The sequence below is a fragment of the Leopardus geoffroyi genome, chromosome D4, assembly GCF_018350155.1.
Source record: "Leopardus geoffroyi isolate Oge1 chromosome D4, O.geoffroyi_Oge1_pat1.0, whole genome shotgun sequence".
NCBI classification, from domain to species: domain Eukaryota; kingdom Metazoa; phylum Chordata; class Mammalia; order Carnivora; family Felidae; genus Leopardus; species Leopardus geoffroyi.
In genome coordinates this window covers 71,391,607-71,415,280 of record NC_059342.1, presented here as the reverse complement: position 1 = coordinate 71,415,280, position 23,674 = coordinate 71,391,607, and the positions used below count along the sequence as shown (strand labels likewise).

Genomic DNA, 23,674 nt, shown 5'->3' with positions numbered 1-23,674 from the left:
GTCTCTTTTTTTCAGTTCCCATTCTCCATCATTTACAGAATTTTGGCTTTTTCTCTCGCCCCTGTTCTGACTCTGCCCTTGGCAACGTCACATGTGGTTATCTATTCTCTGATAGAACAGACGGTATTCAGCATTAATCAATCTCTTAGACACGTCGTGAGTTAGTTGTCCTCTCTTTTCCTCGGTTTCGTAGAATGGCACAATGATAGGACCTTCCTCACCGACTGTTAGTGAGGATTAAATAAAGCGATCCACGTAAGCATCTAGCATTTTAAAATGTTAGCCTTCCCGTTGCTCACCTTTTGGAAAGACGTCCATGTTCGGCTGTGCATGAGTGAGATGGTTTCATTAGTAAATGTGTATGTCACTGTTTGAACCTTTTAAGATAGGACAGAAATGTGGAATTTCTTCATGTTGCCATCCCAGACATCCAGCAGACTGAGAATGGCAATCTGGAAAGGGAGCTTTACTTTTGGGTTGAAGGGTGTTTGATGTTTGTTATGGCAGCTAAGATTTAGTGAGCATGCTCCGCCAAGCCCATAATTGGTATGCTCCTCATTAGAAGCTGACTGCATCGAGTGACATCGTGGACTTCTCATTTTAATTTGGTCGAGCGAATTTTCAGAGGTACTGATGCAGTACATAACGAATGTTCATGTGCCTCACCGGCTATGGCCCGGCTTTATCTTCAATTCTACTATTGCCTAGTTAGTAGGCATTTACAGACACTTTTGGGGTTGGGCCAGTTTCAGTTGGTTTTTCACCTGTTCTGAATTGTAGGTTAAATTGGCCTTTCCTTTAAATAGATCACGTCTGCATTATATCTTGTGGAAATGCTGAACTGTTTCTTGAAGTGGAAGCCAACCTTTCGAGCTTCAAGAGAAGCTACACAGATTTGTTACAATTTTTATGTTCTAATAGTAATAATTATAATTGATGCCATTTATTGAATGGTTATTATGTACCAGCCACCGTGCTAAGCATGCCACGAATTTTCACATATATTAGCTGCTTTAATAGGGACTTAAATGGAATAAAAATAGATATGTGCTAAAACGATCATCTTACTGCTAGAGTGACTTTAAATGATATTATGAGCTCTCAATACTAGCAAGTTTAATAGAAACCTCTCTATTAACTGTTAAGGCAATGAGCATGACCACTTAAATGTTAAGAAGAAAGAAGATAGTATTTAGTTTTACTGATAGGTGTGATGCAAAATTAAGTGACAAGGCAAGGCCAAACTATGTAACGGGCTCCAACTAATTGTGATTGTGTTAATTTTCCCTAGGTCACTGCTAAAGCAAACAATTTCAATATCTATGAAGACAGGGACCTAAACTATCAGAATTCTATGTTATAATACAAAGGGCGTATATTTAATGTCTTAAAGAGGAAAATCTTTATGATATTATATACAAATGGATAACATTCATTCTGTATCATTCCACATACAGTTTAAGGAAATACTGAATCCAGGCAGATAGTCAATGTGTCTGAATGTAGGTATGTTTTTTTTTCACTGAATAAGTCACATCAACTGGTTATAGCATACTGAGCTTTAAATACCATTGCTAATGCAGAAGACACTAAATTATAGCAACTATGTGAGAATACATCTTTTTTACATCTGACAGTCACTATTCCTATCATCCTCATTCTTTTCTATGAGAAGTTAATAGAAATTCTATGAGCAATTGATGCAATGACATAATAAACATGTCACCTCAACTGGAAGCAAATGTGGGAAATAAGATTATTAATGCTGTGAGAGAATGGCCTAGCTAGGAAATAAAAATAGTCTAAAAGCTAATAGAAAAGTGTATGATGGAGAAGGAAGAGACGTGAGCTTAAATGAGTAGGAAGAAATCAAAGTAAGCCATGGGGAGCTCTCAGAGTCTCTCCCCATTGAGCTATAATTTGGGCTAGTGTGTGACAGTCCAAACACTTTATCAATCACATTAGAGAAAAGCAGAAAAATAGGTGATGATTCTTACAGTCAACATTCACTGAGTGTTTACAAAAGGCCAGGCACTCTGCTAGATACCGTCAACACCTTATCTCACTGACAACTCCTAACAACCCCACTTTACAGATGAGAAAAGTAGGAGGGGTTCTGTAGCATAGACCAGGAGGAGCTGGGGAGAGTTTTGTATTTGTTTTGTTTACCTAGCACAGGCATGCTGGTAGTTTCTATTTGTAAGCAAAATGTGATGCAGTTTTAGTGGGTAGAGCACCAAGCCCTATCTGCATTATGATTTCTCAGTGAAGACCTTGCCAACCAGCTGCTGAATTGGTTGACTTTAAAAGAACATTTTAAAAAGTTGAAACTAGTTTGGCAAAGGAACTTCATAGGGCTAGGAACATTTTTAGTCAGACATTTGGAGTCAGTATTGTATTCTTTTTCAACCCTTTGTGATAGAATACAATCTGAAGTTACTTATTTTCTTTTGATGTTTTAAAAAGTCATGTCTCTGGGCTGAAAGAGATAAAAGGAGGCTTTTCAAATTCATAAGCAAGGGAGAATTGTCCAAGCCAGACCGAAGTTCTGAACTGGTGTTCTACTGTTTTAGTATCTTAGCGAATTTAGTCTGGTTTTGTTAAAAATTACCAGTGACTGTGGGCAGTAGATGGGATATGACCTATTATACTGGTGAACACTTGGTTCTCTTTTCAGTTTTTCTTTCCATAGTTTTGAACTTATGGTGTCGGATGAGGAACAGTGGACGGGACTGGTCTAGCCACATCTCTGCCTTTGCAAGCTAACAGTCCAGCCGTCAGAGTAGAATGGGCGGGTCCCTCGAACAGCACCAGAATGGGAAGGAATGCAACTCCTTACCCTCAACTTCCAGCTTCACCAATTTGGAATATGCCGTCCCGAGGCTGTTTTTTGCCACACACCGATAATGTCCTGCATCTTCCTTTTGCACATTATGAATCCTTAAACTCCCAGATTCAAGAACTGCAATGCGGGAATTCTCCTGCCAGGGATAGGGACATGAATTTTAAAACATCCATGGCTTTATCAAGGATACATGTGCCTTATTTCATCAGGTCATTATCATCGCTGCTAGCATCAAAAGCATCATTTGAACATTTGGCATTTATTTTGTATAACATACTGTATTAAATGAGACAGTATAAGATTACCTAAACGAAGTTTAACAATGGTTCTATAATATATAGTTTATTTTCATTGTCCTTCATCATATGAGGACAGTAGGCTTACTTGATTTCCTAAAAGTTACACCCAAGTCTCTTTGATTCAAAACACTCTATGTGGTATCTTTAGGAAAATATACGTTTTTTGAAAATTGGGAAATTCTACAAATAATAAAAAAAAGATGGTCTTGGAAGTTAAAATACCACGTTTACCTTTGGGGACTCTAAATTCAGTCTCATACGAAAATTCCTACTTTTTTATTGTGGGAAACCCACTGATATGTATAAGAAAAGGAAAGTCAGAAAATTACCTAGGCTACCTTAAACAGTTTCACGTTATTTGTCTTGTGTTAAGTGAAACCAAGCTAACTGATTTTATACTTCATTCCAGTTGATGGATGCATGTCAACACCTGTGTATTCTGTGTGGCATATTCTGAGCAGAGTAGGATGAAAAACCTCACTGCGTTCACAGTTAGTAGGTGACAGTAATGACACAGAGTCATGATTTCCCAGTAAACGTAGGTATGAGATTCTAAAGCAGTGCAAAACGAGCATGTAAGCACTAGGTTTTTAATCTGACTGCTCTGTGACCGAGGAATTTGTCAGGGTGTTAGTTCACTGGTCTTGAGCGTTGCTGTTCTAACTCCACTCCGGAGGTTCTCCCGTCCATTCTTCCAAACCTCCTTTCTCTCTCTCCTCCCAGAAGCTGTTTGTCGGGTCTAAAACCTGGATTTTAGTTTCATCTTTTTTGTCACCTGTGTCTCAAAGATTCAATGTTAAAACCTGAGTGAGCCAACCACCCCACCAGCCAACAAAACCCACTCCCGTTGCTTTTGCTTGGCCTCCTTTTTCATCCCTCGAAAGAACTGTTGGTTCCCGTCTCTTTTTTCCCCTAGCCACCCCCAACTGGAATGCCTTGTAGTTTGTGTGTATGGGAACAGGGATATTTACGTGTGGTTAAAATGTTATCAAAGGGGAAATTTCATACTAGAAATTTGGACTCACGTAACTGAGTTTGCAAAAAATTGCCCTACTTGAAAATATGTTGTATAGACACGTTTTCGTAATAAGGACTTACCCTGAGAGCACTGTCCCCCTTAATCCATGACACTGATGGTTTGGGATTGCCCATTGTAGTACATGGTAGAACTGCTTTTAGTCCTTCTATGATTTTTACATTTATGGGAGGACGAGTTATTTTCGGTTCTAAAGGGAAATAAAAATTCAAAATTAAAAACGCAATATGGCTGCATTAAGCTTTCTCTTTTCCATTTAGTTTTTAATATCCACTGTAAGAATAATTGATTACATTATAGAATTTATCAAATGCTGAGGGGTTTTTAGCGAGTATCGACAGAAATCATTTTTCAAAGTTTAGGTTATGTCTGTTTTATTATCTTATTTGCAAAACACAAACTCACGAAACATATTAGGAGTTTGAGGTCATAGTATTCTTCACTTTAAAAGATAGTTAATAAAAAGTTGACTAAGTATACTGTCACCATAACAATCCGACGTTATTTAATTCATACCAACAGACATGGAAACATTTGAAGAGACATTTTTGATCTATTTTTCATGTCATTCTCAGTTATGACCTACTTTCCCTTTAGTTTCATCTTACTTTGACCTTTAAATTTCGTGATTAAAAATTAGTTACATTTATCCTCTAGAAAGTAAAGCAGATGTTATTTATATTAGTAATTGGAGAAATTCTGTCATAGAATTTAGGGTAACTGTAGTCTGCAAGGCAGACTTTTGTAACTTACTGTGCTGTGAAAGACTCTTAAATCAATTCTTTCAGAAGAAATAGATTATGCGAGCCTCTGTTTATTCTCCAGTAGTAAGATTTCAGAAGTTATTAAATCTGATGTGTAGAAGAATTTACAAAATCAGGATGCCCGTTCTTTTACTACTTGAAGGATTCATATAGAATGAAAACTACATTTATTTCCTTACTAGTCTCATGTTACAGTTATAAAACAGAGGACTGTCTTTGCAGGAGAGACTACTGAGAAATGGATGCATTCTATTTCTTTTAGGTCATGTGCTGTAATCAGTGTGCTACTTTGACAGAAGAGCATGGAATAAGGACTTTTTTCCTTCTACTTTAATTGTGCGTGTGGGGGTTGATGGGAGTTGGAAGTGATATTTGCAAAGACTTCATGGTCTATTGATGTCTAATCTAGGCATTTAGTGCCATTTCGAATTGGTATGATCTTGCATTGTGACAAACAAAATACAAGACAGGCTTTAAGCATGTTATAGGAGAATATCAACGTTGTCACTTTGCCTGCTATTTAAAGCACACAACTCTCCTAATCAACAACAGTGAACCCCTGCATTTAGATGATGGTGAGGCACCTCAATTGTGAGTGGGGTTGTCACACAGCTGCTGGCAAAAGCTTAGCTTAAAAGTTGATATTCCTATGACATAGTCAAAGAGAGTGTTTTCCATTCCTTCCACTGGTTTCCTTGAAGATCCCTATGGCAAATGTCTTAAGCAGATAACCTTTGTTTAAAGCAGTTAACTCCTATCTTCTCAGTGAAATAGATATCTTGGTCATCTGTTGGGTGAGAAGTGAGAAGAACCCTTTTGGGAAGTTGAACATAAAGTGCACTGGGAATGAGGTGAGCATTGATGTTGAGTCACGGATTCCCCACTGTAAGGGAACACTCTTCAGGTGAAACCGTGAGCACTTACTAATCTGAGCTGGTCATCTGGCTAAAGCGGGATGCTGGAACTTCATGCTGTGCCAGCATGGAACCATTTTCTGATGGGTGACAAGGAATTTGGGAGAGGGAGCTCCTGGGAGTGATCCTTGGATAGCTGGAGTAGTGATGGGACTGGGGGTCTTAGGCATCTCAGGAAGAAGCTCTGTACCAAGTGGTGTGGGAGCATTCTAAAATGGTAGCACCTGGGATGGCCACACCACCGTATACCCACATGACTGGGTGAGCTTTCCTAAAGAAGAAAAAAAGAGGAGATTTGGGATAGAACCGAAGTAAAGAACATTTAGTGCCAGAGAGAATATGAGAAACTCTCAAGGGAAAGGTAGCAATGAAATACTTAAATGTGCTCTGTCTTTAGAAGCAAGCCTTCATTATGTTGCAAAGGAGAACATTCCAGTTTCCTCACTTGATTTCCTCAAGTAAGGAATGCCTTCTTATGGGCACATCCCTACCCACTTACAGAAGAACCCCCAGACCAGCTTCCCCACAATGTCCCACTAGCCCTACTACATTCCTATTCTGATGAATCTAGGATTTCATTTATAAGTCTGACCAAACATAAAAGATTAATAGAGGCTTGAGAAAAAAAAAAAAAAAAACATGAACACAGAAGCAAAGAACTGAAAGAAAATAAAAACTTATGAAGAAAACAGAAATAAAGTAAGGAAAAGAAGACAGAATTTTTTTGAGGGAGGGAGGGAGAGAGAGAGAGAGAGAGAGAAAAGCTGGGCTTACCCAATGGTAAGAAAGGGTTTGAGCTCACCTGATGTGGGGCTCATGATCACCTGATGTGGGACTTGAACCCACGAACCATGAGAACATGACTTGAACCCAAGTTAGATGCTTAACCAACTGAGCCACCCAGGCGCCCCAGGAAAAGAGGAATTTTTTCTTTAAATGCATTAGTGTTATCCTTAGAGGAACAAATATTGCATCATATAACACGTAGAGTTTGCTATGAGGAAAAAAAGGAGCAGAAAAATAATTCCTAGAAATTAAAAACATGGGTTTTTAAGATCAAAAGTACTCAGTGTAAGTGTAGAATATTAGAATAGTCATATTGAAGACTGAGTTCATGATATAGAAGGAAAAGTTAAAATAAATCTCCAATAAGGTAGAATATCAAGATAGATATGTAGAAAGTATGAGGAGAAAAAAATGGGGTCACGAAAAATGGAAAAAAAAGAGATCTAATATGTACTAATTAAAAATTTAAGGGGCACCTGGGTGGCTCAGTCGGTTGAGCGTCCGACTTCGGCTCAGGTCATGATCTCACAGCTTGTGAGTTCGAGCCCCGTGTCTGGCTCTGTGCTGACAGCTCAGAGCCTGGAGCCTGTTTCAGATTCTGTGTCTCCCTCTCTCTCTGCCCCTAACCCACTCACATTCTGTCTCTGTCTCTCTCAAAAATAAATAAACATTAAAAAAAATAAAATAAATAAAAAATAAAAATTTAAGAATGAGATAAAGAGGAAGAAAAATTAAAATATATACCTCATTTTGAAAAACAACAACAAATCCTTATTTTTTGGATTCAGAAGGCCTACCTAAAACTCAGTAGGAATAGTAAGAGAATACATTTAACATATTCCTATGAATGTGAAAATCTTATGAATTCTAGAAATAAAGAGAAAATAGTAATATTTTTAAGAGAGATAAACATTAGATTTACCTTTAGGAATAAGAAAAAGCTTTCTCAGCTGCAGCATAGTGTGTCATATGATAGTGAATAATTGTTTAATAAAAGCTGAGGGAAAAGCCTTTTTAAATTCTTGTCTGTACCTGGACAAGTTTTTATCCCGGAGCAAAGGCAGAGACTTTCAGCGATTCAAAGATTCAGAAAACGTATGCTCAGATTATATATGATCACATGCTCACACTTTGAAAAGAAGCAGCGAACTCAACAAAACAGTGACAACACAGTAGAAAGAAGATAGGAGAAATAGTGATGCTAATCAAGAATCACAGCAAAACTTGCAGTAAAGTTTCTGAGTGGAACTGGACCCTGCTGATTCGTATGTGCCAGTATGGCTGTTTTGTGATTTTTGCCCTCAGCAGCGTGATGTCAGAGAGAAGAAAATACAAGTTACATTATTACAGGGTAGATGATTTGCAAGCAGCTAGTGCTTCCAGCACAGGAGGTCATGAGATCTGAGGGTGCTAAGAGTGCTTAAAGATACACCACCAGGTGCAAGAGAAGACTAAAAGAAGAGAGAACTGAGTAAGTCCCCACTGGGGTCGGTGGAAGGGAGAAAGGAGGAGAATGTGAACATGCGGTGATGGCTCTGCAGAGGGAGTAGGGGAGGGAGAGAGCCTGACTCTGGTTCTTAGCTGAGAAAGAGACAGATGGAGGCACATCATGAGTGTGGGAAAGTGTTTTCTTCTTGGGACAGCGCTGGGAATAGAAGTGTCCGTGTTCTGAGTATGGTATACTGGAGCTTAAGATTTTAAATACGGACCATTTCCTGGGGGTGACAAGGTCATTGATGGGATAGGTTGATAAGAAGTTAAGGCAAATATCACTGGACTTGTGGAGGTCAGGAACTGTAAGGACAAAGTGGCCAGAGGCTGTTTCATGGTTTGTTAAAAAATCCCTTAGGATGGTGGCAGGAGTAGGGATGGATAGACCGAAAGATATGATAGATAGGAATCAAAGTGTTTGGTAGATATTGAGCGGGGTGGGGGCTGAGGGGGAGTACCTGGAAATGAGTAGGTGACTTGAATAGAGTTACAGGAGAGAATGGTCAGAATGGCACACGCCCTCATGAGAAGATTTTGCACAGCAATATAAAGCTTTTAATGGCTTAAAAGCAGCAATGAGAGCTAGGAGATTGACCGCGAGTCCTTGCTAGCCTTGTAGACAGGAAAGGTGGTGAAAAAGTAGCCTCCAGTGAAGCAGAAAGGCCACTCAAGTTTGAAAAGCCACCCAAGAAAATCAAGTTTGAAATAAGGCAAAAGGGTAGAAGTGTCTGCAAAGAAGTTAGAGATAAAAAGCGTGTCTGGTTGTAACGGAACCGGTTCAAGGGAGCAGGCAGAAGATTTTAGATGGAAGTTCCCTGGTGGAAGGAGTCAAGGTGGAGCAAATAGGGAGCTGTGTGCAGACAAGGAAACGGGAGAGCCTAGAGAACTGAGGGGCTTGCCTGTAGTTGAGGACAGGAATACATGGTCTAGAATTCACTGCCTCAGGGGTGTGATTTGAACTTGAGCTTGGCTGACTGCCGAGCCTCCAAGCTGTGCTGCAGACTGTTTAGTGCCTGCTTCGGAGTGTACCGAGTCAGCTTTAACATCAAGAGCGGAGGCTCTCTCCCACTCACTCATCTTCACTTGCAGAGCCCCGCAGCTCTCCGCAGCGCCCCCCACGCCGTTGTTGGCCGTGCAGCAGTAGACGCCATCGTCGCTGTCTTCCACGCTCAGGATGGTGAGCAGCTGCCCATTCTCGCGAATGCTGTACCGGGTGTCAAAGAGCCTGCAGGTCGCAGACAGAAATGGCAGGTTAGGACCTCCTGTGTCACTTTTTTTTTTTCAGGCTGTGATTAACTGATCAGTAGATGACTTGTCGATGGAAGAAGCAGGTTAAAAGCAAAAGGAAACTTGGATGGGTTCTGAATAATAGAATCACCTTTTTTGGTAATATAAAGCTAGCATTACATTCTAAGATTAGAATGCTGTGCTCCAATAGATTGGTCCTATGCTCTAATGATCAAAAAACCCGAGTCCTTCAAAAATGCTTTCCGGGGCACCTGGGTGGCTCATCCGACTCTTGACTTTGGCTCAGGTCATGATCTCATGACTGTGAGATCAAGCCCCACGACAGGCTCAGCACAGAGCATGGAGCCTGCTTGGGATTCTCTGTCTCTGTCTCTCCCCGCCCCACCCCCCATGCTCATTCTCTCTTCCTCTCTCTCTACCCCTCCCATGCTCATTCTCTCTCCCTCTCTACCTCTCTCAAAATTTAAGAAAAAAAAAGTGCCTTCAAAGGTGATGTCTGTTGATGAGACCAAACATAAAGTTTACTTTATTCAGGAAAGTATATTATTACCAAGGTATATGAGTCTTCTCCCCACAATTACTAGAACGTAACAGCTAGAGAACAAACACACGTACATAAATGTTACCAGTGGGAAGAGTTAAATTCTTATAGAAGTAACTAACAATTAGCTGAGTATTCATTTATTAAGTATTTGTTGAATGCCTAACAAGTGCCAAGCACAGTTCTACTTCCTTGGAATATAAAAGGAAGCAAAACAGCTTCAAACTGTGAGTGTGTATTTTACATATATTATCTCATTAAATTACATGCTGTTTGTCAAGAAAGGAATTAGGGAAACAGAAAAATTTGAGCGGAAGCATCAACATAAAAGTGGGGTTTTATGACCAAATAAAGATTCCTTATGCAAAATGTATACATGAGGCAGAAAAATGCCCCCCACCTCAATCCAGGTCTTAATCCCCTGAACCTGTGAATATGTTACCTTACATGACAAAAGAGATTTTGCAGATGTCAAGGATCTTAAAATAGAGTATCAGGGCTTATCCAGATGAGCCCAATGTAATCACAGTGGTCCTTAAAAGATGGTAGAGGGAAGCTGAAGGATGATAGGAGATGTGACAGTTGAGGCAGAGGCCAGAGGGCTGTGATTGCTGGCTTTGAAAGTGGAGGAAGGAGACAAGGAAGGCAGGTAGCCTTCTTGAGGCTGGGGGAAGGTGGGAAATCAGATTCTTCTCTGGTGCCACTAGAAAGAATGCAGCCCTGTCAACCCTTGCTTTTCACCTTGAGAGACTGATTTCAGACTTATGACTCCCAGAACTGTAAGATAATCAACGTATATTGTTTTAAGCCACTAAGTTTGTGACACCTTCTTATAGTAGAAATAGGAAACTAAAATGCAAACAAACAGTGGAAAAGGAAGTGGTTTCTTGATGTTCTAATCTCTACAGGTGCCCACCATCACTTCCTGATACTAAAGGGAATAAAAGCATGTAGTAAATTTTGGTCTGTTGTGACTGAGGATAGTATAATCACTGGGTAGTTCACAAAATAACAATAAATAATTGTGGAAAGCCATGATACTCAGTGTCACATAATGTTGTTTTGCTACGTTTTTCGTCGGAAAATATGTACATTGGAATATTTCACAGATATACTTGTGGACCAAGAGTCCAGCCACTCTGTGAAATAGAAAGTTTCCAAATTTGTAAGCTGTTGCATCAATGTTGCTTAATTTGAGTAAATTGCTTGTGGGTGATGAGGACGCTCAAGTCTTTATAATTTTTTTTTAATGTTTATTTACTTTTGAGAGAGACAAAGACAGGATGCGAATGGGTTAGGGACAGAGAGAGAGGGAGACACAGATCCAAAGCAGGATGCGGGCTCCGAGCTGTCAGCACAGCCCGATGCGGGGCTCGAACTCACGAGCTGGGAGATCATGACCTGAGCTGAAGTCGACCGCTCAACCGACTGAGCCACCCAGGCACCCCAAGTCTTTATAATTTTTAAAATAGAATTCATTATTCTCAGTTTTTAAGAGTCTCTTATGGTTTGATGGGGGGTGGGAGGGAGAGGAGGAAGGGTGATGGGCATTGAAGGAGGGCACCTGTTGGGATGAGCACTGGGTATTGTATGGAAACCAATTTGACAATAAATTTCATATTTTAAAAAAATAAAAAAATAATAAAAATAATAATAAAATAGAATTAATTAGAACAGTTTTAGATTTACATAAAAATTGAAAAGATGATACTTTCCATATACCTCTTTCCATCTAGTTTCTCCTGTTGTTAGTCAGATTAGTTTGGTACATTTGTTACGATTAATGACCCAATATTGATACTGTTAACTAGTTTAAATAAGTCTTAGCTTATTCAGATTTGTTTCAGTGTTACCTAATGTCTTTGTCTCTTCCATGATCTCATCCAGGACCCTACATTACATTTATTTGTCATATCTCCTTAGGCTCCTTTTGGCTGTCACAGTTTCTAAGACTTTCCTTGTTTTTTGATGACCTTGACAGTTTTGAGGAGTACGTGTATTTTGTAGGATGCCCCTCTATTGGAGTTTGCCTTATATTTTTATTATGATAAAATTTGGTTTGTGGCTTTGGGAGAGGAAGATCACAAAATTAGAGGGCCATTTCATCCCATAAAAAACAAGGGTGCATGCTATCAATATGATTTTTCACTATCGATATTGACCTTTATCACCTGGAAAAGTAGTGCTTGTCAGGTTTCTTTGGTAAAGCTATTCATTATTCCTGAAAGGGCACACAAATATATTTTCAAAATGTAATTTCTTCTTATTTCACAGATCCTTTGACTAACAACTATTCAAACCTATAACCCATTTATTTCTTATTTATTTGTAACATTTTTGCCTTATAATAAAGGGAAGATTCAAATTTATTAAGTGACTTTATTCATAGCATTCTTGCAATGTTGATTTTCTTTGTGTAATTAAAAAAACTCTTCCATTGTCCATTTTTTCATCTCCTTATAATATTGAGAAAGAAATACCTGAGAGGATCGTAAGGCTGTCTTTTTCAAAGCTATTTAATGATATAGGCATCGCACTTCCTTCCCAGGCATGGTAGAGGGCCATAGTGGAGAGAATAATCTTTGATCATTGACCTTTGACTATTGAATGTTGCCTGTCTAACAACTATTATAATTTCAAAGTAGGGAAGTGCATGAATCATATGCCAAGATATAAGCAACAACTGTAATGTAATACAAAACTCTGTAACTTCTGTGTTGCCTTCACAGGTGCTTTTATGACCACTGTTATTCATGATGCATATTAACAGTGAGGTTTTTCTGTATTATTTAAAGACATTTAATTTTATTATAGAAGATAAAGACATAAATAATAGACAAAACTCATGAAAATGTTGAGCATATAAATTGTAAAGCTAGTAGTGTATGAGATATTAGCACAATGACTCGTGTTAAATGGAGCCATTGAGGAAGAGAGTCACTTGTGGAACATAGCTAGAGCTGGTGAGATGTGCTGAATATAGGCCATAAGTGAAATAGCAACCTGCCAAAGATTGATGGAATAAATAGAAAATATGATGGAATAAAGAAGAGTATCACTTAGAGTAGAAAGGGATGGAAAGACAAGCTTATAATCGTGCCATCTCTAGACTGACGGCTCTGTCACCCCTAAATCAACCACCTGTTGGTGACATACAACGTGGTCCCTTTATGGTCCCGTGCACTCTCCCCAAGGAACACAGATAAAATCCATGGCTGTTCAGCAGGCTAATTGGCAAGCTATCGTCATGGCCAGGTGCGCTTGTCCTTCTGTTTTTCCAACAGAGCAAGTATATGTCCTTAGCTTTGGTGCCTTCCACCTGTGGGCTCAGACTTTATTCTGGTCCTTGTAAGAGCTTGACAGTGGGGAAGTCTGAGGCACAAGAGCAACTGGCCATATAAACATTGAGTGAACCAAGATTCCTGAGTACATTGACTTATCCCATTTCTTTTCCCTTGTTCTCTCTAGAGATTTCAAATGGATTTAATAAGCTGTATTTCAAGCATCTTATTTTCAGCCTTCCTATTCCAAGACTTCTGTAATAGTTTTCCAGGTAGACGACCTGAGGGTGACCACAGCACAGGGTAATTTCTCATATTACAACATGTATAATTGAAGGAAACACTAAATTTCATTAGAGTTTAGTGCAAATAAAGACATAAGTTTTCCTCATGCAGGTTCATGGACCCGAGTGTGTAGATACCAGCTCAAGAATTCTGGTCCTACTGCAAGCTATATGCCTACTGAGAAGCCAGTGGTTCCCTTTGTTACAGATTTTTTTTTGGAGTATTTTTGATCAGATAGCTATTGCAAATGAGGAAAAGATAGCCTGACCCTTTCATGTCAAATGGGAATTTTTGTCTGTTTAAGAGGCTGCCTCATTATATATTAGGAAACCCTTCTGACTTTCAAAAGAAAAAGTTCTGGTGACCAAGAGGTCAGGTTCTTGGACAACATACTTTACTTTATTGGAATAGAAGTAGAGATGAGTCTGGTCCCTATTAATTCCCCAGCATGTCCTGGAACATGTGTCCTGTACCCCCGGCCTTAGGATATCATCGTGTGTCTTAATTACTTGAAACTTCCTCTGGGTCCTAGCCTGGAGTCCATGAAATAGCCCGGACATCCCCAGGTCAATTAAATCAGTGTTTGGCTTTAGGCAATTCTCTTAACCTCGCTGACTTGCAGATCTTACAATTACAAAATGAGGAAATTTGCATTTTACGTATTTTAGAAGGTAAGCTTTTGTCCTACCAAGAGCTGTGATTACATTGATGACAAAGTTAAATTGCAAGGCAGCCATGGGCAGCCTTACCAGAAAAAGGCAGAATACTTACTTAATGAGAATTTTATTTCTGGTCCAGGAAATTTCAGGCTGGGGATAGGATTCCACTGCACACATAAATGTAGCCACTTCTTCAACTAAGGCATCCACTGTTTCCAGCGGAGTAGTGATGACAGGAGCTACAAGGAGAGGAGAAATCAGATGAGAACATTCTAGAATGCTGTTTACTAACCCTCTGTGAGCAGTCAGAGGCCGTCACCTACTGAATGAGAATTATATTTCCCCATAGCAGAAAATTGTCAAAAGGAAGGAAGATTGTATGTAGAGAATTTTGTTACTACTTCCGAAATAGATGTTTGAGAATCAAAAGAGAAGGCTCTCAGTAGAGTAGGACTTAGAATTTAGTTTATATAAGTAGGGGCAGATCCAGCTTTTATGAAGCCCAAAGTTATATAATTTGAGTACACACATTGAGGATAAAAAAGAAAATTATAAATACAAAATATCCGTGGCCACCCAACACGGATCAGCTTGAAGGGAAGAGAAGTCAGAATGGAGAGAGAGATCTTAACAGTTGTTTAAAAACAATTTTTTCTAAATTTCATAATAATATATGTTCATATTAACACATTGCTAGAGTCCACTGAGGGTCTTAGATGGGGGCTCCTGCAAATAAGAGATTTTATAAGCTTAAGCTTCATCCAATTTATAAAAACTCAGATCTGCATGTGAATGGAATAGAAAAAGAGTAAATAAAATGACAAAAAGCCCAACTGAAAAAACTGGGCAAAGATCTGAATAGACATTTCTCCAAAGAATTTGTACAAATTTCATTTGTGTTGGAGACACAGCACATGAGATGATGTTCAATATCATTAGCCATTAAGGAAATGCAAATCAAAACCACAATTAGATACCGCTTCATATCCACCAGAATGGCTCTAATCAAAAAGAAAGATAACAACACCTCTTGGCAAGCAGGTGGGTAGATGCACCTTTGTGCATTACTGGTGGGAATGTAAAATGGCGCAGCTTCTGTGGAAAACAGTATGTGGTTCCTCAAAAAATTAAACATAGAATTACCATATGATCCAGTGGTTCCACTTTTGGGTATATACCCAAAAGTATAGAAAGTAGGGACTCCGATATTTGTAGATATTTGTCCATAGTAGCGTTATTCACAATAGCCAAAAGGTGAAAGGAGCCCAGGTGCCTACCAACAGATTAACAGATAAACAAAATTGGTATATCCATACGATGGAATATTATTTGACAATAGAGAGGAATGAAGTATTGATATATACCACAACATGAATGAACCTCGGAAACAATAAGCTAGGTGAAAGAAACCAGTCAGAAGGACAACATATTGCATGATTCCACCTATATGAAATGTCCAGATGGGCAAATCTACAGTCAGAAAATACATTAGCGATTGCCCAAGATCAGGGGAGCAAGATGGAGGGATTAGGGGGTAAGAAATGGCTAAAGGACACAGGATTTCTTTGAGGTATAATGAAAATGTTCTGCTTAATTTGATGATAAATGCACAACTCTGTGAATTGTACACTTTATTTTTTAAAGTTTTTCAAAAACTTTATTAGAGTGTGTGAACACAAGCAGGGAAGGGGGAGAGAGAAGGGGAGAGGGAGAGGGAGAAACCTAAGCAGGCTCTGTGCTCAGCACAGAGCCCATTGCGGGACCTCATCCCACAAACGGTGAGATTATGACCTGAACTGAAATCAGGAGTCAGATGTTTAACTGACTGAGCCACCCAGAAGCCCTAGTTGTACACTTTAAATGGGTGGAGTGCATAGTATGTAAATTATATCTCAAAGCTGGTTTTGTTTTTGTTTTTTATTGTTTGTGTGTATGTGCCTCTGCATGTGTGTGTGTTCCACAAAAAGAAAGAAAATAGGAGGGGCTTTGACATTGATCCTTCTCTCCTCCTGTCCCCCCATGAAATGAGAGTCGCTTGGATTATAGGAGTTAGAAGGGCAAGGAAGTTAAGAAGGATGAGAGTTGGTTAGTGGTAGGATGCATCCCTCTTTAATCATTTAGGAAGCCTGTGAATCTACCAGAGCAAATGGAGTGGGGTCCTGGTCATCTCAAGGGCTGGATGGTGTGGGAAAGAAAGTGTCAATACCTGTATTTGCATGAGTCTGGAAATCTACCCCATTGCATGACCTTATTGAAAATAATTATCATCATTACCACTTTATCGTTATTATTATTTATCAGAGATTTGTTTACTGCTTTCCATGTAGCAAGCACCAGGTTGACTAGAAGCAAAAAGATGTGTAAAGTCCATCTCTGCCTTAGAAGAGCCCACAGTCTTTCTCATTGCCAAGTGGCATTTCATTGTATATATAAACCACACCTTCTTTATCCTTTCATCAGTTGATGGACATTTGGGCTCTTTCCATAATTTGGCTATTGTTGAAAGTGCTGCTGGAGGGTATTATGCTAAGTGAAATAAGTCAGAGAAAGACAGATATCATATGTTTTCACTCATATGTGGAACTTGAGAGACTTAACAGAAGACCATGGGGGAGGGGAAGGGGAAAAAACGGTTTCAAACAGAGAGGGAGGCAAACCATAAGAGACTCTTAAGTACAGAGAACAAACTGAGGGTTGATGCGGGGTAGGGGAGAGGGGAAAATGGGTGATGGGCATTGAGGAGAGAGAGCACTTGCTGGGAGGAGCACTGGGTGTTGTATATTAGCGATGAATCACGGGAATCTACCCCCAAAACAGAGCACACTGTATACACTGTATTTTAGCCAACTTGACAATAAGTTATTTAAAAAAAAAGATTTTTGAAGGATTTCTAATATCATGGGAAAGTGTATAAATATGTTTTTAAGTGAAAAAGAAGATTTGAAATGATACATGTATCAAGAAAACAAGCTTGTAAATAATATGAATGTGAATATAAGTATAAATATTTAGGAAGAAGAATAGACAATAAACCATTAAAAGGTGATTTTCTATTGTGGTGTTTAAAGAAAAAGAAAAGAGCCCACCATCTAGATAATAAGGATGGACGGTTACATAGAATGATCAGCTGTAATAGTTACGCCTGCTCTCCTGGCATAATTGGTAGTGCCCCCTGTATTCCAAAAGTGCCTGAGTTTGGACAGTTGATTATATGGTCATTTTAGATAAAATGCAAGGTATGTATCAGAGCCAAGTAAGTAGTGTGAACAGTATTTTAGATGCAGGGTAGGGGGTGACAGCCTCATGAGACGCCTAGGACAGATGGGCACATTGGCCATAAAACACGCATTCACAGTCTAAACAAACCTTATTTTTTTCACTAAACTCAGAGACAAATTCATGGGCTGAGAGTAAGGGAACCTGGTGCTTGGGAGTGTCCCACTGAGCCCCCATCTTCCTCCTTAATGTGGTTCTTGTCTTAAGATGCAGTTTAAGTAGCATCTTAGCCCAGTTTCTCAGACTAGCTAGACAGAGCCAAATGCCCTTTTCCTTATGGGTCATCCTATAAATGTCACTCTTACAGCACTTGGCACACAGATGCTATTAAAATGATCCGCTTATGTCTTTATCTCATACTCAGTAATAAAAACCTTGAGCTTTGGGGCCAAGGACCATGTCCTAGACCTTTTTCTATCCCTAGGGTTAGCAGATTTACTGATATGATGTTTAAATAAGCTGTATTTCTGAGGCCTTTATAAAAGGCATACATTTTTGAAAAGGTTGAAAGCAAATAGTTGAAAATAAGAGCAGAAAATTTTTAGGTGAAATGACATCTTTTATACGTAGGCATCAGGGCTCCTGTGGATGGAATAAGCAATCAATTGCAGAGTCATACAGATAAAGAAATAAAAACACTGAACATGAAGTTTGTGAGATGCAGATAATGATGGGCCCAAAGGTGAATTGATGATAGTGAATGCTTTCGTTGTTTAAAAAGCAAGAGCAATGAGCAGCCAGACAGAGGTGCTAGCACAGGGCTTGAGTTCAAATCCCTGTTCTATCACTTCCTGATGCACCAAGTCACTTAGCTGGTGCCTAGGCATGTGCAGCTGTAGACGGAGATGATAATAAAACCGCTACCTAGGCTTGTCATGAGGATTAGTTAAATGAATACACGTAAAGCATTTAAAACGGTCCTTTCCCCATATGGGACACTGTGTGTTACTTGATTCTGTAATTTAGAAACAGAAGCCCGAACTGTTCAATTGTTCGCCCAGTCTCTGGATTACTTGCAGATTTACCATTAATATTTACTTCTGGGAATCTATCCCAAGGAAATAATCTCAAGGCGGAAAGCCACACAGATGACTTTCACTGTACAGAACAGATGAATTGTCCTGGATCGTACTAATCGTGCTGAAAGGGAGGAAAGTTTCGGCACACACTTCTGCCTCAGAACCGCGGTCTGCTGGAGCTGGCTTGTACTGGCTTGCTATAGCCAAGTGTTAATTTCTCCGGAATTCTGTGAGACAACTGTTAAATACAGACATTATTAAAAACTAAATTATATACATTTAGGGTGACAGATGGTAGCTACATCTGGGGTGAGCATAGCATAACCTCTAGAGAAGCTCAGTCACTAGGCTGTACCCCTGAAACTAATGTAACATTCATTGTGTGCCAACTATACTCAAGGTAAAAAGTTAAAATAAAAAACTTACAATTCAATAAATTATATTAAAAACTAATAATACTCGAAATTTATCACTTCCTAATTATGTTACTACGTTTTACTATTACCTATGCTCTTGAAGTGATTTATACCCAAGGTCACCGTATGGTAGAATTAGTGTAGAAAGCCACGTTAGTGTACCTCCCTCCCAGTTCAGTGTTCATTGTTAGCTTGAAATCGACTGTGGTTGGAGTCAGAAATCAGCAAATGTAACAAATCAGGGCCTTTTGTTTTTTTGTCTCAGGGAGGCAAATATTAAGCATATGTTAGCAACTCTTACCTAAACAAGATATTATTCACATAATCACTGTGAATGGTATTTTTAAGAGGATAAATAAAATAGAATATGCTCATGCATTCATGTGAAATAGAAATGGCAGGTAGCAGAAGTATATAAACAGTTATTTATGATACATAGAAAAAATGGAAGAAAATATATGCTCAAACAGTCTTGGAAGTCAAGGTGACATTTTCTAGTCTGAGGGTTTTTTTTTTTTAAGTTTATTTTGAGAGAGAGAGAGAGAGAGAACCAGCAGGGGAGAGGCAGAGAGAGAAAGAGGAGAGAGAGAATCCCAAACAGTCTCTGCACTGTGAATGCAGAGCCTGACGTGGGCCTCGATCTCACGGTTTGTGAGAGATCTCTCTCGTGAGAGAGCATGACCTGAGCTGAATCAAGAGTCAGACACTTAACCGACTGAGCCACCCAGGTGCCCTCCTGTTTTAAGCTTTTCTGTATTTTATATTTACAAAATCATTCTTAATGGCCATGTATTATTTTTATAAGAAAATAAACTTAATTCATTAGTTTCTTCTCACCTGATACTTCAGAAGTGACAGAGGTAACAGACATATGTTATTAATATTTTTACAAACTGTGGAGATCAGTTAAGATCAAGAAAGTAAATCTGAGAATGTCTTGACACAGTTATGGAGAAATACATGAGGTGTTACTAAGAACTTTATTAGATTAACACCTTCCCACCATGTGCAGTGGTGTGATAGTCTTGTGCATCGTTTGATTCTGTTTTTAATAATTTTAGCATCCAAAATTAAGAACCTGCCATGGGCCAGGCATTATACTTTTCATTCATTATCTCATTTAGCACAACAAACATAAAGGTAGATACTATTATTATTCTCATCTGCAGATGAAGAATGGAGGATAAGAATGGTTAAATAGCTGTCTAAGCATAACACAAGTAGGAAATAATACAGCTAAACTTCAAGGTTAAGGTCGGTTTAAAATTCCTGTCTTTTAACTCTAAGCAATTCCATGCCTTGAGCATAATACTGATTACAGACAGAGGGGAAAAATAAGGTTTACGTTAATATCAATTTATATAGGCAGGGTATAGTTGGCTAAGTTCACTTTGCCCATCTTTCAAAATTACCCAAACAAATCCACTTTCAAATTGTTACTGGCAAAATCACATCGTTGTATTTAATGATATTTGTTGACTCAGCAGACTGTCTCCTGTTTACTTTCATTCTGTTATCCAGCTTTCATCTCAGCCAGAGTCTGTTTAAACTAGGGCACTATTTCTCCCCTCAATCCAAGGACCACATGAATAACAAATACATGAAAATGAGCACAATGCTTTTCTGGACCCAAAGAGTAACTTCACTTGAATCCTAGCTGCTTGATGTGAAGGAAAATGATATTAACCCTTTTATGGGCTCTACCGCATGGCCATTGACAGACCAGCTTCTGATTGACTAGTTGTTGACGAACATGACCAAATGACTGAGTAAACACCAAGAAGTCAGGTGAATTTGCTCCTTTCTGTTTTAGTAAAATTAGAGCTCAGACTTGGGACATATTCCTGTTTTTTTTTCTAATATCATGAATACAGTATTGTTTTTTCAGTATGAGAAAACACTTTGGTGCTGGAAAATTTTCAGATTCCCCAAAGAAAGAGGATATTCAGTATTGCTCATCATTTGGCTTATCTTAGAAACTGGCACATTTATTCTACTGGCGATACAATAAAATATAAGTTATTTTTTTATTATGCCTTTGGAACTTGTAAGCTTCATTGATAATCTCAGCCACTTATTAATATTGTATCATTCATTCTTTGTCACAGAACACACTTTGGGTCCTTGCCTTCAGGAATGGTACTGGGCATAGACCAGAAGGGGTTTATGTTCAGCCTGTTCAGAATTTCTGAAATTGCCTCTCCTGGGTGAATTCATTTGGGTTAAGAGATAGTCCCCACAGAGACCCGTCTAAAATGTTCATGTTACCCAAGAGCGATCATTTCAGCAATCACTGACCGTCTTTAGCATAGTACCTAGTGTTATATGTTGAGCACTAGTACACACTTGTTCATTTTATGAGGAAATGGAGGCTCACAAATACTACGTGCCATCCCCAAAGTCACACAGAAAGACATTGGAGACTAGGAAAAGGAACTTGATCTTAACACTCTCTTCCAGGCCTTAAATGTCCTCACTTCACTGCCTTCATTATTCTGCCTAGACTGCACGGTATGTTGCCATATAATCTCAGCTCCCTTACTCTCTAGTCCTTCAGCTGCCCTGACCCTGGGAAGCACCAACCTTGAACTAGTCTCACCCGCTGTCCTCGCTTGCGTCTATGTTCATATAGTATTGTTAGATGAAATGAAACACTGGTGCAAATCAAGGCCACTATAAAGGTTAATTCCCAACCCCAGCTGGGCCCTCAGCATGGCCCACGTAGTTCCTCTGCATTACTCTGGTCTGCTCTTTGCTCACTTTCTTGAATGGGGCCACATCCTTCAGGTCCCATTCTCCCCCCTCACCTTGACTCTTTCTCCCATGACTTAAGTCCTAGTTCACTGAGAAGTTGCCTACTACTCTGGAAATACGGCAGAAGTCTTGACATTTCTGCTCTTTCTCTCTGTTCTTGAAGGGCAGTATTATTTAAAGCAACTGTGTTTCCCCAAACACGCAATGAGTTGCTCTTTCAATGTACGTCAATATTCATCCAGGACTCGGTGTCCTGGATTTCAATGACAGCTGTGCCTGCTCTGACTTAGTCATATGTTGAATCTGTGAACCCTATCTTTGTATGCATACGATCTAGAAGAGGAAGTTACTCAAATATATCTGAAGATAAATCACTTAGGCTCAAACACTTCTAGGTATGGGAGCAAATGAGGTAATTTAAAAAGGTGGAGTTTGGACAGAAGTTCTTTGTGCGTATTAAAGAAACTCAGTACTGCTTACGTGAACTGCTGTACTTCTACAGAATTAAAATCCCACCACACACTTAATATTCCCTGATAAAGCGCTCACTATTATTGAAATATGTGGTTAAGGCGAGTATTCAATGAAACGTTGGTTACTTTCATACGTGATGGTTTGTAAATTTCTAGTTGTGGGTTATGATATTGAGCTCGTCACTGAAAGTATCACTAGTCGTAATTATTTAGAACAAGTGACTTTTCCTTTTGTCTTTGAACATTAGGAATCTCCAACTAAAATTAAAACAAGAAACTAATAATTCTACAAAGTCTATTATTAATTTTATTGAGGAAATGGTATGTGGGGAGTTAGAAGAGAATCCACTAAATACCTTGTGCTATTTAAAAATCTGTCATTTTGTAACACATTATTGTGCAGATTCCTTAATTCATTCATTTTTTAAAGGACTTAGGAAAAAGATATCTGGCTACAGAACTCTTTTTATTCTCTGTCAAGAATAGAGAAAATAACTCTGAGATAGTTTGTGTGGAACATCTTTATTATTTCCAGCAGTATGAAATAATAGCATATTATTGTTTTTTGTACCAATATATTCCATGAACTCTAACATTTAAAATTTTAAGGACTGTTTTTATGATAATGTTTATTCTCAGAACTGGTGTGTGTCATTAATGAATGTTTGTTCTACTAGGCCTGGTGTTCTTGGCTAAGATTGGTATTAAATCCGTAACTAATTTAAATTTTACCGTAAATACAGTAGACTAGGCAAAATATTCTTTTAATTTTTTGGTTTTATAATCTAATCATAGCAATAAGTTAATTATAAACAAAGTCAGATTAACAATCTGATTTTTTTATTCAAAGTTCGAGATGTTTGGCTTTATCTTTAGATCACCATATTTTGAATTTTTCGAAATAGAGATGGTGTGCATTTGAATTAAGGGCTTTACCTGTAAAGTTTGGAAACTGTAAATCATTTCATTCTAGAATATAAATTAGGAGTTGTTTATACAGGGAGGTGGGTTTGTTTATTTTTTTTTAATACACCAAATCCTGATTTGAACCAGCAAAATCAATTGTTTTGTTCCTTATAAGACTGAAGTTTAATAAATGTTAGCGTTTACCCATGTCACTTTTATGTAACTTCATGGTTTAGGAGAGCACAAATAAGACTTAACAAACAATCTATAAATGTGAACATTCAGGTGCTACCTTACCGGACATCCGTTGTATGATCAGGAAGTATTAAAATAATCCAAAGCCAATGTTAAGTCTTTCTGGCTATTATTAGCTGTTTGAAAAGATCTAGATTCTTCCTTATCTGGAGATACCTTAACCTATTAGTTGGCAATTAAATGTTTAAATACATCTGAAGATATTATTCTACTTGTGTAAGATGGAAAACGAAAACAAAACGTAAGTCTCCAAAAATCAGATTGTTTGTGAAGAACTGGCATGTGAATCTTATTAGCATGTGAATCTTGCCCTTGTGGCTCCAGAAATTCTAATGACCCACAAAATCTAAAGCTGTGTTTCCCATCTACATACACATACTACCTTCATTGACCTACGCAATACAAATGTGTTCAGTTCTTTGGGAA

General features: G+C 38.6%; 1 protein-coding gene and 1 long non-coding RNA gene across 2 annotated transcripts in view; one reads left to right on the top strand and one right to left on the bottom strand.

Moving 5' to 3' along the window:
- Positions 1-23,674, top strand: part of LOC123593579 — a 94,729-nt gene that overhangs the window by 61,118 nt on the left and 9,937 nt on the right. The gene's annotated exons all lie outside the window — the stretch shown is intronic.
- Positions 1-23,674, bottom strand: part of MUSK (muscle associated receptor tyrosine kinase) — a 92,398-nt gene that overhangs the window by 66,847 nt on the left and 1,877 nt on the right. Inside the window, exons 2-5 of the mRNA XM_045469647.1 lie at positions 14,262-14,388; positions 9,209-9,360; positions 4,243-4,370; positions 2,840-2,981 (exon numbers count right to left, since the gene is read on the bottom strand). Of these exons, the coding sequence (XP_045325603.1) occupies positions 2,840-2,981; positions 4,243-4,370; positions 9,209-9,360; positions 14,262-14,388 (549 nt within the window). The remainder of the gene's footprint in view (positions 1-2,839; positions 2,982-4,242; positions 4,371-9,208; positions 9,361-14,261; positions 14,389-23,674) is intronic.